This window comes from Topomyia yanbarensis, chromosome 3 (assembly GCF_030247195.1).
Source record: "Topomyia yanbarensis strain Yona2022 chromosome 3, ASM3024719v1, whole genome shotgun sequence".
NCBI classification, from domain to species: Eukaryota; Metazoa; Arthropoda; class Insecta; order Diptera; family Culicidae; genus Topomyia; species Topomyia yanbarensis.
Genome location: NC_080672.1, coordinates 143,736,453 through 143,754,122, shown reverse-complemented (window position 1 = coordinate 143,754,122; position 17,670 = coordinate 143,736,453). Strand labels below are relative to the sequence as shown.

The 17,670-nt window shown below is 42.3% G+C and overlaps 1 protein-coding gene across 1 annotated transcript in view; it reads left to right on the top strand.

Annotated features, from left to right (window-relative positions):
• Positions 1–16,258, top strand: part of LOC131689064 (phospholipase D2) — a 30,573-nt gene extending 14,315 nt beyond the window's left edge. The window contains exons 2-10 of the mRNA XM_058973845.1: positions 1,831–2,227; positions 2,293–2,482; positions 2,541–2,723; positions 3,003–3,671; positions 3,822–3,932; positions 13,832–14,594; positions 14,657–15,227; positions 15,285–15,525; positions 15,589–16,258. Of these exons, the coding sequence (XP_058829828.1) occupies positions 1,831–2,227; positions 2,293–2,482; positions 2,541–2,723; positions 3,003–3,671; positions 3,822–3,932; positions 13,832–14,594; positions 14,657–15,227; positions 15,285–15,525; positions 15,589–16,029 (3,566 nt within the window). The 3' untranslated portion in view covers positions 16,030–16,258. The remainder of the gene's footprint in view (positions 1–1,830; positions 2,228–2,292; positions 2,483–2,540; positions 2,724–3,002; positions 3,672–3,821; positions 3,933–13,831; positions 14,595–14,656; positions 15,228–15,284; positions 15,526–15,588) is intronic.
• Positions 16,259–17,670: the final 1,412 nt, after the last annotated feature.

Here is a 17,670-nt window from a genome sequence, read left to right as displayed (position 1 = left end):
ACGCGTCTTTCTCGAAACAGCTTTTTTGAGCTGGCCGGAAACGTAACTCATTTTTCATTGTTTTGAATTTACAATCAAAATTGCTTTCCCCAGCGACGCAGGTAGGATTTTATAATTATTTATTGATTCACATTTTAATTACGATTTTAAGTGTTATTTTTTATTAAAAAATGCGCTATTTGATGAAAAGTCGAAAAATAAAATTTACGGGACATATATTTTCGGCCGAGGACCTTAACTAAAAAGGCACCTGTGGGGAAAAGCTGCAAAGCCGCCATCTTGTGATAAAATTACTTGTAAATTTTTCTGTATTTTACAATTAGTTGTATAAATCCCGCATTAAAAGATCTCGACCCATGTTTTTATGGTACTAAGAAAATTTCCCGAAATATGCCTATGTTTTCGTGCTTTATACTAGTGTATCATAAGCCCTTAAGCGAAACTGTCAAAACCAAAAAGAGCAAATGCTGATGTCGTTTTTAGATCTTCGTTGCTTTAGGTTCGCTCGGAACTGTCACTTTTGCATGGATGTTGTAAACGTTAGAGCGAACCTAGGGCGACTCGACTCTAAAACCGAAAACAGCAAAAGTGTACGAGGTGTCTGTACATAATCTTATGCCAGAACTCAAACGAAATAGTCGGTAATGGTGATTCTGTTGATTTTTTTATGTTTTATACGAGCATCAGATAAAAATAAATTTGTATGAGCATTCTTGTTTGACCAAATTTTTAGGGTGTTACTTTATACAGAGGAGACAACGCAGCTTCATAGCTTCACCTGAGTATACTCAGTAACCTTGGTGCGAACTGACAGTTCCTGCTTTTACCTACCGTAGAATATTCACTAAATTTTGATCGCTAAGCGATCGCGAACTGTTGCTGAGGATCATCCCAACTAGTGAATTTTAGGTTCTTTCTAATTACTATGACGCCTCTAAAGGGTGAGTCGATAATTATGGCGACACTTTCAAACTAGAAATACCGGTGCTGGGTTGCTGATGATGAGACTTACCTCAAAGCGGGTTGCAGTTGTCGGAACAACAATATTTCACGGGTAAGGACAAATTCCATGTGGATGACCGTTTTAAAAGAATGAAGCTGTCGAAATTAGTTTCAAAGTAGCTGATTTGGCAGGCCACATGCACTTGTGGCAAGCGTAGCGAACCATTCGTGACGAAAGGCACCATAAATAGTAAGCTCTACAAATCTGAGTGCTTCCAAAAACAACTTGTTCGGGCCCGATTTGGCTTCATACAACTACTCCAAAACAGCGCAGGAGTGGTATGTGGTTAATTCTGTTGATTTTGTGTGAAAATATATGAACCCACTAAATAAACTGTCTTGAACTCCACCCGATCGCAACCTATTGGGTCATGATGAAGCGTGAACTTCGGAAGACCAAATTAGTGGCGAAGAACGAAAACTATATGCTTGGGAAGTGTATAATGGATCTACAGCCATCTATAAAACGAGCAATTAGACGATTCTCCTATATGGTCAAGAGACTCTGCAAAGTTCAGTATTTATCGAACGAAAGGTGTTAAAAATCATCTAAGTAAAGCTTATATAGATCGGGAAAACGTAACAGCTGCCAACCAGATTACAGGCAACCACGTCATCCGGATTTGAACCCAAAAGGTATTACCAAAGTACGATCTTTAAAGTGGATAGACGTTGTAGTACGAGTAAAAATTTGCATCTAAGTACTACAGTTCAAGACATTTTTTCAGATTTTCAGAATGATAACTACCATTCACAAGATATATAAAAAGACAAGACTTTGAATTCCAACCAATCATGTTAAAGTTGTTTATTTTTCATTATTTTCAGATGAAATGTCGCTCGCGGACGTCGGTGCGTCGAATCCTGCGATCAACTACGATGACAATGGTACGACCAGCACCGTTCCGGTAGAGGATATAGATCTAACCGTTGATAATAGCTTGGCCTGCTACTCACTTGCCGAAGAGTATGATGAAAATCTGGGTTTTTCCGACTCGATCACCATCGTATCGATGGGTGGCGAGGGCCCTGTTCTAGTCCAACGCAAAGAAGGTGACGCGGACAGCGTTGCACCGGAATCGGAAATTCCGTACTCGTGCGTACACAATCCACCAGTGAAATTTAATTCGATGCACCGAAACGTGTTCGTTCCGGGTATGGAAATTAATGTAGAGATTATCGACTACGAACGCAGCTTAACGGCACACATATTGAATCCCAATCTGTAAGCGAGATTTTTAGTGTTGATCAAAGCGTAGTACATGAATCTGGTTTTCATTTATTTTCCAGCTACACCATCAAATTCAGCCACGGGCAGTTCACGTGGACGATTAAGAAGCGCTACAACCATTTTCGAAACCTGCATCAACAGCTGACGACATTCCGGGCGTCATTGAATATTCCGTTTCCCACCAAGAGTCACCGAGAGCGACGAACGAGCTTTAGGAATATGCACAATGTGCATCAATGCACAGCTTCGGTTATTATTGAATTGATTTCCGAAAAAAGACATGAGATTAATTTTATTCTAATTCTAGCCAACAATGCAAATGAAATTGGAAAAACCACACAAAAAGCGGAAGAAAAATGCTCTTCCGCGGTTTCCGCTGAAACCCGACTCTCTAGTGTCGTTCGATGCCATACCAGAACGCAAGAAGCAGCTGGAAGAATATCTGTACAATTTGCTCAACATTTCGCTGTACCGGAACCACCAAGATACGGTGGGTGAAAATTTGACGACTATATACACTCGTGATTCGCTCGTTGGGCCACAGCCTCTGTCCAACTAACGAATTTGATTCGCTAGCTGGACCCCACAAGCATCTTTTCACATGTCTAATTGTTGTCAGTTTGATTGTCAAAGTGAATTTGACGTAAGATTTTGACATGAAGATGCTTTTTAGTTGGACAATGGCCCAACTAGCGGTCCAGTTAAAAAGTGATCAACCAGCGAATCACGTCTGTACCCAAATTGGTTCAATCGTTAATAATCGTTACAGATCAATTTCCTCGAAGTGTCTCATATATCCTTCATTGCTGCTCTCGGCGAGAAGGGCAAAGAGAGCTTGCTGAAGAAGCGAACCGGATCAACGCGTGCCGGCCAGGCCGGGTTCAATTGCTGCGGCTGCTTAACGGCTGGCTGTTGTGTGCGCTGTAGTCACTTTTGTTCGGACGTAGTTTGGAGCAAATGGCGGAACCGGTGGTTTTTTGTGAAAGAAACATGCTACGGGTACTTTCGTCCGAAGGACGGGGTACTAAGATCTGTGGTGCTGTTTGATCAGGGGTTCGATATTTCATCGGGGATGTACAGTACCGGAATGCGCAATGGACTGCAGATTGTAACCAATTCGAGATATTTGGTGATTAAGCATCCGACGCGGCGGACGGCCAAGGAATGGATGGCCTATATGAAGAGGATCGCGAATGATTCGGCGAGGGATTTTACACTGCCCAACCCGCACCAGTCCTTTGCCCCGAGCCGGCCGGGAATGCAGGCCGGTTGGTTCGTTGATGGTGCTAGCTACATGAGTGCTGTGGCGGATGCATTGGAAGGTGCAACGGAGGAGATTTTCATTACCGATTGGATGCTGAGTCCAGAGATTCATATGAAACGACCGGCCATCGATGGGGATTATTGGCGGTTGGACAAGATATTGAAACGTAAGGCAGTGAGTATTTTACTTCGTTAGAGTGGCTAGTTCTCATAAACCATTGCATTTTCATAATTTCATGCATCATTAGTAAACGGATGAAGGTAAAGTGATATTTCACACAGTGTCGGTTACTGTATCTGATTTAAAGCGAATTATTTGTTGCAGGAACAGGGAATCAAAATTTTTGTGCTGCTTTTCAAAGAACTTGATTTCGCGCTTGGGATCAACAGTTACTACAGCAAGCAGAAGTTGGTGGAACAACATGAAAATATCAAGGCAAGTATCCTTATATGTATGGTGGCCGAGCTTGCAGGTGTTGTTCTCAACCATGGCCAGAAAACGACGACCGCGATTTTCTGCTTAAGATCGCTTTAGCTGGTCCCTCTTCCGGTATTCGTATTATATGCCAAGCACGCTTAAGTCTGCCGGGCTTTATCAACCTTTCGCTGTCAGAACGTTTGTATACTTGATACCTAATTCATGCGTCTGCGCTATTCTTAATTTTCAATTATAAAGCCAAGTGCTGAGGACAAAATTACTATCTCAAACACAGCAAGCACTCGATAGTCTGCCTCCTTCAGCGTTTTAGATAGTCACAACTACCCGAGCAGAGTCTGACAACAAATTGAAAACTAAACTTGATGTTGTGATGTTTGGCAAATGATTACTCAGGTTGTTGTCGTTTTGGTCGTTTTAATGGTTAAAAGATCAAAATGGAGAGCAGAAAAATGGTCCTATGACATCGAACAGAAAACTAATTCTGCTATCAGGGAGAGTAAATTGAAAGCTCATTGAGATGTTGAATTTTTTTTGATAAAAATATAAGCATAGAAAATTCTTTTAAGAAACAAGGATAGCAAAATAAGATCAAAATTTGATGCCATATTTAAAAAATCTAAAACTGATGGCAAAATAAGATTTCAATTTGATGCTGTTATCAAAATATGATTTCTACTTGCTGTAATTTTGATGTTCGACTTTGCGCGTAACCTCACAGCTTCCCCCTTATAAACAATTCTTCCACTACTCCAAGAACAACGCAACGATGTAGTAGGCAAATTTTTTTTAGTGATCGTTTCATTTTTTTGCACACCAGATTTCCATTTTAATTCCATATTTTTTCACTGACTTAACGCTTGACATTGATTAATTTAGTACGACGCTGAATCAGCTAAATTTTGGGGATAATTGAGCGTAGCCACCGTCATAAATTTCCATTGTCCCAAGATATTTTCCAACTAGCAAGCATCCTCTGACAAAAAGCGCTATAAAGTTTACTGAAAGAGATGAGGCTTTCATATATTTCACCAGCTAGTAAAGAGATCATTGCTAAATTATCAGTTTTCTCGTGGTGCGAAATAGAGCAATGTGTGGGAATCCACACTGCCCATAAAACATATGAGTCCCATATTGAAGAACAGCAATCCAAAAAAAAAAACGCTGTTCAATATTTACATTTTCATTGAACCTTACGGATAAGGCAATCATATTTTAGTATTTTTCGATATTTTCTAAACAAAGCTTATTTGTGCATTGTGATTTAGTGGAGATACAGAATATAATCCAACAGGTAACAAATATCCATATGAGACTCATATGCTTTAATGGGGGCAGCATACTAAGGTAAATCGATATTATTTTGTTGATAGGTTACTCAGACGTTCTTCCCAAAAAACGGATCGTGATTGTATACCCTCAACGAGCGTAGATCTCCAATTGTGCTGAGACTGTCCGTGAGGATGAAATAATGGCTTGGGTGTAATGTATTATTTACAAACTATAATGAACTGCTGCTAGTTCGGCTATATATAAATAGGCGAGTTCCAAAAGTTTGAGACATTGGAAAATTACTGTTGAAAAGCCTGTGGATTCATCGATACGTGACCCGTCAGTGTAGAACATTTTATGGCAGTCAACGTGTCGGTATTTGCTTGTATTTATGAATCTCCAGCGAGCGTAGGTTATCCAGGATCGACGAGTCTCTATCATGGAAAAATAAAGTGGATTCGGGAGTATCTAGCCTATTGGTGCATGCGGGAACATACCTAGTAAGCGTTATACCTTGTGACATGTGATTGAATCTGGTTTGGGATTGAAGCTCGACAAGTCTTTCAAAATTTTCCATTACCAGTGGATTCATAACCTCTCATCGAATAAGCAAACGAGAGGAAAGATGCCAAAATCAGTTCTTTAAGGAAAGAACTTCCGCTAGTACTTCAATCCTCATCGTATGAGTCGACTGCATGAAACCTAAGCTGATTCGTACAGAACAATACTGTTTTCTGAAGATTGCAACCCTTAATATATATGCATAGTTCAACATATGCTTAACAACTTTGCCGAAGGAAGTATTGTGTCAAAATGAGACGAGTGTATGCAACAAAAGGCGATTCGGTAACATCGATATTGTTTTCGTTCCAATTTATTAATATGAACAGGCCTTCCGTTCGCGGCCTTATATTCCAGGAGCGATGCGTGGTCATGGGGTATGTGCATGTATTTCTTTGCTTGTTACTGAGACAGTCAGAGATAAGGAAATTGAGTATTTGCGGCTGTCCTCAGGGTGATGTTCTATCACCTTTGCTATGGAACTTGGTTGTCGACGGCTTGTTGAGGAAACTCAATGAGCTTGGATTTCCAATCTACGAGTTTGCTGACGATTTTAAAATACTAATTACTGGACTTCGCATCGGAACAATCTTTTACTTAATGCAAGAAACATTAAGAACCGTCGAACAGTGGTGCCCACAAGGTAAATCATCAGTTAATCTAAAAAAAACTCCAATGGTTCTTTTTACGAAGAGGTGAATAACAACCGGAGTTCGTCCCATGCAGTTCTTCGATTCTGAACTACGGTGTATAGATCAAGTCAAACACGTTGGGTTTATATTGGATTCCAAACTGAATTGGTCTACTCACATTCAGTTCAGAGTCAAGAAAGCGTGCATGGCCTTCGAGCTGTGCAGATGAACTTTTGGAAAGACCTGGGATCTCAAATCTAAACACATCTATTCGATTTAAATGACAATTGTACGTCCAATACTGCCATACGGATACCTCGTGTGGTGGCAGAGGTGAGAGGTGATGACGGTTCTAAACTAAACCATTTGCAAAGAATGGCGCTTATGGCGTTGACGGGTACTTTCACCACAACTGCGGCTGCTGCCCTTGAGGCCTTTCTGAATATCAAACCATAACATCTTAAACAAAATGCACTATCTTGTGCATAGAGGCTGGGACTGGGCTGCGGAGCAGTAACCATGTCGATCTTGCTATCAGTCATACATGACTATGGTCATAAATGGTTAAATAGGGAGAAAATATTCTTGCTCCCAGCGATATTACACTCATATATAGTTTTCCTTACATAACATTCCATGTGAAGATTCTCTCTCGAGATGAGTGTTTGGTATATTCAGAGACAACAAAAAACAACGTTTGCTATCTGATGGAGGGACGTGCTGGTGCTGGTATCCACTGTGGTGAAATGAGATTGGAATAGTCGCACTCGCTAGGTGGATGCTGTACTGTATTCCAAGCAGAAATCTTCGCAATTATGTGTGGGGTACAATCGGTCGTTCAACAGAGCTCACCCGACAAAGTTATAAACTCCTGCTCCGATAGTCAGGCTGCGATCAAGGCTCTTAGCTCAGACATATTACGGTCCAAACTAGTGATCGTGTGCCGAACCCAAATCGAAGAACTAAGCATTGTTAACGCTATCTACCCTGTCTGGTTGCTCGAACATTCCGGTATTACTGGAAATGTATGGGACACATTATTTCGTGACGTTGCAACGAATTGATAAATCTTCATCCGACAACTATGTCATAACTTTATCAAATGAACGCCTACATCAAAACTTATTACAGATTCAGAAAGTAGACAAAATTTCACGAAAGATTCAATCAACACTAACTGAATATACTGGAAGAGGATTGTTTTATGACCGATAATGTAACGTGACGTTACAACGCGACACAAATTAGAGCTTTCAACGTATTTCAATAAATGTCAAATCATCAAATTCTAGTATATTCAGTTTACGTTGATTGAATCTTTTTTTTTTTGAAATTTTGTCTACTTTCCGAATCTGTAAGAAGCGTTCATTTGATAAATTATAACATATTTTTCGTCAAATCGTTGTAAACGTCACTCGCCGCAAGCTGCTACCACCCCGTTCCTGCTCTCCGCATTCCGCCATCGGGTTCCAACGCATACTGGGACGCACCGCAGTTGGCACTATGGAAGCCGTCGATCCCCCCGCCACAGTCGAGCACTTGCAGCCAGCGATCATCAGTCGTCCCGGTCCTGTGTGTGGGATGGGTGAAAGGGTCTTCCAACCTGCCGCAAATGGCAAGTATACATCTGTTCCGAACACTTCAAGCGCTGATGTATTCTTCGCTTCCAATTTTTTGCCTTTTGCTCCGACATCTTGTTATCAGATGCCAACCATTTCTCTCGACAACGACGATAGTCGTATTTTGGGGCGCGACGCAGTTGATTCGGATGCCTCGAATCCCTCACCACAGGCGACCAGGCGACCGTGAACCGTTCCGATACTGTTCGTGGAATTGACGAAAGGATCTTCCTACACGGCAACATGGCTTCGCTCTCTGCTGTACCTGATCCGTCCTCCAACAACATCGAGGTTTACTACCAGAATGTTGGTGGCTTAAATTCATCAACGGACAGCTATTTGCTCGCGACCACGGGTTGCTGTTACGACGTTATCGCCTTGACCGAGACGTGGCTCGACAACCGTACTCTGTCTCGCCAGGTCTTTGGTTCAACATTCGATGTCTACCGCTGTGACCGCAATGCCCTCAACAGCCACAAGACATCAGGCGGTGGTGTGCTTATCGCCGTTCGCCGTGGTATAAAAGCCCGAGTGATCAACAATGACCGGTGGGCGAGTTCCGAGCAAGTGTGGATATCAGTGAAACTTGCCGATCGCAATCTGTTCCTGTGTGTTGTGTATTTTCCACCTGACAGAATTCGTGATTCCAGCCTAATCGATGTACTTCTTTCCTCCGTTTCTTTTATTGCCTCGATCGCTGCCCCGTCTGATGATATCGTTATACTGGGTGACTTCAACTTACCTGGCTTGACGTGGTGCCAAGCAAGCAATGGTATTCTACGATTGGATATCGAAAAATCTGCGCTTATTAACAATGCCAGTTGTATTTTGGACAACTACAGCAGCGCAACTCTTCGGCAAATTAATAATGTCACCAACGAGAATGGACGTACATTGGACCTCTGCTTTGTAAGTGCCCGGGACTGCGCTCCGTACTGCTGCACTGCACCGACTCCTTTAGTCAAGCAGGTGCGGCATCATCCCCCACTACATCTTGTATTCGCTGGTAACCTAGGAGTGAATTTTGAAGACGTCTCAAGCTCTATCGTTTACGATTTTAAAAACGCTGACTACGACAGCATCGTTAGCACGCTGTTGGATATAAACTGGGACGAAAATATTAACAATGACGACGCGAACGAAGCAGCGATGACGTTTTCTAGTATTCTTAACTACCTTATCGACCGCCATGTACTAAAACGAATAATTAGTACCGATGAACACCCTCCCTGGCAATCAACCGTCCTTAAACGTTTAAAATCTGCCAAACGAGCTGCATTTAAAAAATTCTCGAAGCATAAGACACTTGCATTACGAAATCACTACTTTCAACTCAACCACGAATACAAACAACAAAGCAGACGCGCCTTTTTTAGACACCAGCGAAACGTCGAGCGTCAACTGAAATCCAAGCCCAAGTCGTTCTGGAAGTATGTTAACGAGCAGCGAAAAGAATCCGGTTTGCCATCTTGTATGTCGCTTAATGGAGTTTTAGGCACCGACACTAAGGAAATTTTGCCAACTGTTCTCCGACAAATTTTCAAGCGTTTTTTCCAACGAGTGCCTGCCACCACAACAAGTCGCTGCCGCCACTAATTTAAATCCTTCTCTAGGACGAACCATAAACCGAATTTGTGTCGATAATGCTGCCATTCTTGCAGCAAATGCCAAACTGAAAGCATCTTGTTCCCCGGGTCCAGATGGTGTTCCCTCGATTTTTGTCAAAAAGTGCATCAGCGGGCTTCTGGAACCACTTCGGCGAGTCTTCGAGCTATCACTCACTACTGGTACATTCCCTTCCTGCTGGAAAGCAGCGCACATGTTTCCAGTTCATAAAAAAGGAAACAAATCGAACATTGACAATTATCGGGGAATCTCGTGTTTAAGTGCTGTATCAAAACTCTTCGAGCTGGTTGTGTTAGATCCTGTTTTCTTTCACTGCAAATACTACATTGCAGATGACCAACACGGTTTCATGCCTAAACAATCGACAACGACAAACCTGCTCTCGTTCACAACATATGTAATGCAAACCGATGCTATTTATATGGATCTATCTGCGGCCTTCGACAAAATCAACCATGATATCGCAATAGCGAAGCTGGACAAACTCGGCATTCATGGACAACTTCTGCGCTGGTTTCGTTCCTACCTCGATGGAAGGTAACTCCAAATCAGCATTAAGGACTGTCTATCTGCACCAATCTTCGCTACATCCGGCGTACCACAAGGAAGCCATCTCGGTCCAGTAGTATTCCTCCTCTACTTTAATGACGTCAATTTCACATTACAAGGACCCCGCATTTCTTTCGCCGACGACATGAAAATTTTTCAACAAATACGGGATAAAACTGATGCCGAGCTTATTCAGAGGGAACTGGACAGCTTTAGTACGTGGTGTGATCTAAACAGAATGGTTTTAAACCCGAGCAAATGCTCAATCGTTACGTTCACGCGGAAACGCCAACCGACTCAGTTTAACTACCATTTCTTCGGTTCGAGCATTCCAAGACACTCTCACATCAAAGATCTCGGAGTCATCATGGATTCGGCATTAACATTCAAACCACATACGTCATACATCGTGGATAAGGCATCACGACAGCTTGGGTTCATCTTCCGAATAGCGAAAAACTTCAGGGACGTATATTGTCTTAAATCGCTTTACTGCGAGTTGGTCCGCTCAACGCTAGAATATTGTTCAGCTGTTTGGAATCCGTACTACCAGAACGGGATTGACAGAATCGAGGCTGTCCAACGCAGGTTCATACGCTTCACTCTTCGTCATCTCTCATGGCGAAACAGATTTCAGCTGCCGAGCTATGAAAACCGTTGCCAGCTAATACACCTCTATACACTCAGCATTCGGAGGGACTGCTCTCGAGCCCTGTTCGTCTCGGACTTACTCTCTGCCAGAGTGGATTGCCCTACAATCCTCGGACGTCTGGATCTTGAAGCCCGCGTTCGAGCTCTACGTAAAAACTCCCTTCTGCGAGTTCCGTTCAGGAGAACCAACTATGGTTGCCAGAGCGCTGTTACCGGACTCCAACGAATTTTTAACAGTGTGGCGACGGCCTTTGACTTCAACCGGACGCGGAATGCGATAAAAGCGAAAATGTTATCAATTTTAAAATGTAATTAGTTTAAGCAACCACCATTGGGGCCAAGGGGCCTGTTGGTGAAGGTAATAAACATAAACAAATAAAGAATGTGTCATGGACTGACGAATTGGTGCAGCGATTGATTTCGTTGGTTCTGAGCCCGCCCTGACAACGTCGACAAATTCGATAAGAGAAAAAACACGGTCCTGGGCTTCGTCCGAGCATCGCAATTATTGAAGAAATTTAAAAACGCGTCGCCAAACAAAGGTGTTTCTAGAACAACCGTGCACAGTGATTTTGAAAAATCTCTTACATTCTCCACTATTCAGTGCGTTGAGGCGTTTTCGTGCGATCTTTGTGAGTCCGACTACGGAATCTCATATCATCTAATATGCAACTTCCCAGCAGTGGTGCAATTGCGATTACGAATTTCCAATGTGGTAAACAGCTTTTACTTATTCGCAGGCGTTCTGAACTATTTGTGAGTTTAACATACCTGCTGTTTGTTTTTGTGCTGTTATTTTTCCCATCCTTTCAATTCTACTTCCTCTCTTCTCCTTCACCTTTCGTTCCGCTCAGGAAATGATGAGAAGGCACGGGAAGGCACAAATCCGCGGGAACGTGCCATTTGAACCTGCATATTCTATAATTGTATATAAAAAAATTGTTTTCTTTTCCTCGATCATCCAGATAAAACAAATGATGGACCTTCGTACACTCGGTCAGAGTTAGATTCATCCGAAAATAGAATAGCCAAAGTATTTTCTGGTTCAGGAGTAACATTTACAGTATTTCTGCATAAGAGCGCTTAGACCTCTCCTTCAAGGTGTAACCCGTCAGGGTAACAATTTAGCACTGGGTGGAAATATACCTATTTGTGCGTACTCTCTCCGTAGCGTGTATTGTTTATATAAAATAATGCTCATACCCAGTCAAAAAGGGCAAGTTGCTGGCTAACGGGGGGCTATTTGCCAACTCGGATGCGCTAATTGCCCTTCAATTTGCCAGCAAATTGCTGGCAATTTGGGGGCTATTTCAATTGCAACATTTGGGCGATTTGCCGCCGTCATTTTTTTGCCGCCCAACCTGCCCTTAAATCGCCCCTAAATCGCCCACGGAACGCGCCATTTAATCGCCCTTAATTGGCTAATATGAACATTAATAATAAAACTTATTTTCGGATTCATTATCTACTCACATATACTTACCAGTATACTAGGTAATCATCACCAACTTATAGGAAGAATCAAACCTGAAATTGGTATTGCACACCAAAACTTATCACAATCTGACGTTCATTAAGACTTTAATTCAGAGATCTTGTTCTACTATACATACACACGATTCCACAATTTCCCGCATTCGTTGGCTAAATGAAGTGCGCTAGACAAACAAAGAACAAGTGAAAACACACCAATTGTTCAAATAACAATTTTAAGCTAAAGCCAAACATGAACCGCCATGTTTGAAAAACGCAAAAAACAACCAAGTCCATTTCAGCCGCCAGAAAATTTGTGTAAGTATTGAAATTGCCTTTAAATCGCATTCGCAAATTGCATTTGTTCCTAGGGGCAATTAGCACAGGCGAGTTGAGTTAAACGTCAAACGTTTTAAATCGCCTGATCATGTTCGTCCGCATTTTTTTTTGACAGGGTAAGTATGGTGTCTTTGAAACGGCCCACTCCATACTTAATTAAGTTATCAACAGTCAAACTCGATTCTATGATGACCCCATTAATTTCAATGTCCCTCGAAGGAATATAAGCTCTATATTCACGCGTATGTAGCTCGCAGGAAGCAGGTTAATCGGCTTGTCGAAGACTACCAACAATAATGCGAATTTTATCTTTATTTAATTGAACGATCTCTTTTACACCTGAGAATCATAATGTAACATTTAGCGCCTTTAATTTACGCCCAATCAATACAATTCATGATCCAGTGGAAGAGTTTGGGTACATTTTAATTCTAATAGTATTTACATTTATATCTGAAGGCTGAGGAAGAACGCCAGAACTCAACTCGAATGTATTGTTATAAATTCGGTCTCAATGTTTAACGATTTGACACTCTTCGGTGCTACCTGCCATCCTTCTTCATCGTGTCGCTTCTGGATAGACAATAGGCCTCGACAGTTCAAATAGCTTCTCGGTGATTAGTGCTGCCTGTTGGCGCCACCACTATAGCTATCTTTCTGAATTTATGGCACTGCGGTATACAAATGTGGCACCTCTTGTCGGTGTGGCACTCGTCGGTACCAATAGCTGTCCTTCGTCGTGTTGCTTCTACGATAGACAAATAACCTGCAACACTTCAAATCACTTGTCGGTTAGTGCAGCCTGTTGGCTCCAACACTACAAATGCTTTCTGCCACCGTGGTAGACAAATGCGTCTACCCGTGGTTTGCCGTCAAAGCAACACTTGTCGAGGATACCGTCGACCCACAGCTTACAAGCCAAGCTCTCTTTCCTGTTTCTCCAATGCGTATAGCGCCTCGTAATCAGCCTGTTGTTTTGAGAACAAAATTTCTTAGCTGGAGACACAACTGTGTTCGTATCTGGCGTTTCCTTGAAGGCTTGCTTCTTGTATTACCTTATGGACAGTTAATCTTATCACAATATGCAATTTCGTATCCAACTGAAGGCCAGCCTGTATTGAAACTTAAACATTCTTCACAAAACACCAATTTTAATCCATAATCCACTATTTCACAGGTCCTGCGACATCCGGATCACGCACGGGCTGGCATTTTGTTCTGGGCTCACCACGAAAAGTTGGTCATAGTGGACCAAACGTACGCTTTTGTGGGTGGTATCGACCTTTGCTATGGCCGTTGGGACGACTATAAGCATCGTTTGACCGATTTGGGAAGTATATCTAGTAGCAATTGTAGCTCTGCTAATAACACCACGATCAGAAAGCCATCAACCGTTGTGGAGTTGGATGGAGTTGGAGCGGTGTCTAATTTGATGAGAGCATCGAAGAACATAGCCGAAGCAACGGCTTTCGATACCGTGGACAGGGCTCTACCAGTAGTCGAACCCGGGAGCAAATTACTGATAGCAGCAGCGCAGAAACTATCCCAAACGCAAAAGAGTGAAAGTGAAGCGATCCCAGAGAACACAAAGAAAGATACACCAGAGATGGAGAGAAAGAACATCATGGGGAAGATAAAGGACATGGGACGAGATCTAAAGAACATGATGACTTTGACCGAGAACGATGGTGACCAGGTAGCGAAAAGCAGCTCGAGTAGTCCGGGCTATTTGTCTGATGAAGAAATCAAGCGAACAACCCATTTAGAAGTGGCAGCTACAGAAACAGAAACTGACACGTATTCGAGCGGTGTGTTGAGTCCTGTTCCTTTCCAGAGTAAAATTATCTTTGAAGTCGACGGACAAGCCAAGTTCTGGATCGGAAAGGATTACATCAATTTCATTGTGAAAGATTTTTCAAATTTGGATATGCCCTATGTAGGTAAGTAAAATTAAGACACTAGTTGACGAATTGCATTAGGTAACTCATCTTTTTTGTGCTAGATCTGGTTGACCGTTCATCGACCGTACGTATGCCATGGCATGATGTGGCTACCGTGGTTTTGGGTCAAGCTGCCCGTGATGTAGCCCGACACTTCATCGAACGTTGGAATGCAGTCAAGCTGGAAAAATGTCGAGAAAATATTCAATATCCGTATATTTTGCCGAAAAGCTACAATGACATTCGGATAGATAGCCGATTTCTGGATGTACCGCTACATCATGTAACCTGTCAAGTGTTACGATCTGCTTCCAGCTGGAACTGCGGTTTCATTGAGCAGGATTGTGTCGAGCAGAGTATTCATGAAGCATATGTGCAAACCATTTCAAAAGCGCAGCATTACATCTACATTGAAAATCAGTTCTTTATTAGTTTAGAGCTTGGTAACCCAACTGTGAAGAACCAGATTGCAGAGTACTTGTTCAAGCGAATAATGAGAGCCTTCCGCGAGAAAAAGGTGTTCCGGGTGTACGTAGTTATGCCACTTCTTCCAGGTTTCGAGGGTGACGTCGGAGGTGCTAGTGGAATCTCGTTACGGGCTATAACTCACTGGAACTATGCGTCTATATGCAGGTTAATATGCTTTAAATTTCTCTGACAATGTTCTTAAACCATAAGCCACTCTTCCAGAGGAAAGAACTCGATACTTTCTCGATTGAGCTCTGCCGGTATTAGGAATCCTTTTGAGTACATCTCCTTCCACAGTTTACGAACGCACTCTACGCTGAATGGAGTGCCGGTAACTGAATTGATTTACGTCCACTCCAAACTACTGATTGCCGACGATAGAGTAGTTATCTGCGGATCGGCGAACATCAATGACCGCTCATTGCTTGGAAAACGAGACTCGGAGGTGTGCGTTATGATAACCGTAAGTAGGCAATATCTTATAAGTGATAATTTCCAAACTTATTTTCTTTTAAACCATTTTCAGGATGAAAGCTTCGAAGAAGGTCGTATGAATGGTGAATCTTACCCATGTGGAGTGTACGCTGGAAAGCTGCGTAAATACCTGTTCAAAGAACACTTGGGTTTGCTGGAAACTAATGCCAATCGAAGCCCCGTAGATTTGACAGATCCGGTAATCGATTCATTTTGGAACGGTAGTTGGCGCTGGACTTCCCGCAAGAATACACGTCTCTTTGATGAAATCTTCCGCTGTATACCGTCCGATAATGTGCAATCGTTTGTGATGTTGAAGAAGTTTCTTGAAGAGAAGAGCTTAGCTCTAACAGACCCGGAGGGAACTCAGAAAGCGCTGCAGAGGATCGAAGGAAATTTGGTAGACTTGCCGCTAAAGTTCTTGTGCAACGAAGTGCTGACACCTCCTGGAACCAGCAAGGAAGGCATTATGCCGACCTACATGTGGACCTAAATGCGATCGTACTCTAATCAGTGTCTTTTGGCCGTTTGTTAGTATTTATTATTTTGTTAGATTTTTGTTCATATTTGTTAAGGAAAGTGACTACACCCTACCTAGAGGTAAAGGGTAAGTTCGTTAAAAACATTCCTTCGAGAAACGTACAATTTTAGCTGTTTACCAATCAAGCACATTTAAAGTACTGTAGACAAACAGAACATAAAGTTTGACTTTTTATTTTAAAGCCTATTTCTCTGTTATCCGATAGTAAAGATCCTTCTTCTTCATGATAATCTACTGCAGTTAAGTTATCGGTTAATCTAAACATAATTTAATAGGTGCTTTGCACTAAGAGGTGAATAATAACCGGAGCTCAACTCTTTCAGTGTTTTGACTCTAAGCTATTGTGTTTGGATAAGGTCATGTTGGGTTCCAATCTGAACATTTCTGCTCATATTGAGTTCAGAATGAAGAAAGCGTTCATCAGTCCGGCTGAACCTTCGTTCGATCCGGTTACACAACTTGATAGTTCCGGGGTTTTCTACAGCAACAGTCTCAGCCTAATGAAACATTTAATTCTTTCAACATGTCTGGGTTCTCTCAGAAAAGTCGTGTGCCAAGTACTAAAAAGAAACGAAAAAGAGTTACTTTTGTGTTGCGAAGCAGATTCGTAGATTGCATATTAACGATTATAATCACCACTAACTTATAATTATAAGTTAGTGGTGGCGCCCTCTATGCGGTCACAGGTGGAACTAAAATTTTATAATCGAAACAACTCGTATTATGTACTACAATTCTTCTGAGCTCATTCGTTATCGAGCACTCAGTCGAGATAGAAGTCTTTTGTCATCGGTTCGTACACTTTATAGCGACAAATAGTGTTAATCCGCGTTAAAGTTATTTGCATACTCTACGCCTAGTTGAGGTTTCAGTATTTTTTCCCTTCTTTTGTGTTTCTGTTTCTGAGTACCGTTAGCCGGTCAGTGACAAGTGAAGCAGTGTTCTTCTAGTAAGCCGTCTGGATACCGTTACCTACACAAGCTAAGTATTAGTTTTCGTTTCCCCTTCTTGGTTGTCTTAATAATGGCGGTTCATCTCAAGGTGAGATGGACGTCGAAATAAAATCGGCTCCCCGGCTCAAGGTATATCCGAGCTCGGCCACCAGGCCATTTGTGATATTCTTTCGGACCAAAGAAAAAAAGTGTTTGAATCTGTTGCAGATTTCTCGCGTTCTGACGGATCGGTATTCGGCCGTGACAGAAATATCGAAAATTCGCCCTGATAAGCTTCGGGTGGTGGTTAATAGTTCAACTCAGGCAAACGATATTGCTGGCTACGAGCCCTTTACGAAGGAGTACATGGTGTATATTCCAGCTAGCAGGGTTGAAGTCAGTGGGGTCGTTTCCGATTCGAGTCTGAATTGCGAGGACCTGCTAAAATATGGGACTGGCTGTTTCAAAGACCCCATGCTTAAGCCAGTGAAGATACTGGAATGCAAACGTTTGCATTCAGCATCAGTCGCAGCTGACGGCAAGAAAATATACGTCAACTCAGACTCTTATCGGGTGACTTATCGGCTCTGCCCTGCCCAATTACCTCCTCTTTGACAAGGTTCGTCTACCTGTTCGCCTCTTTGTGCTGCGGGTCATGAAC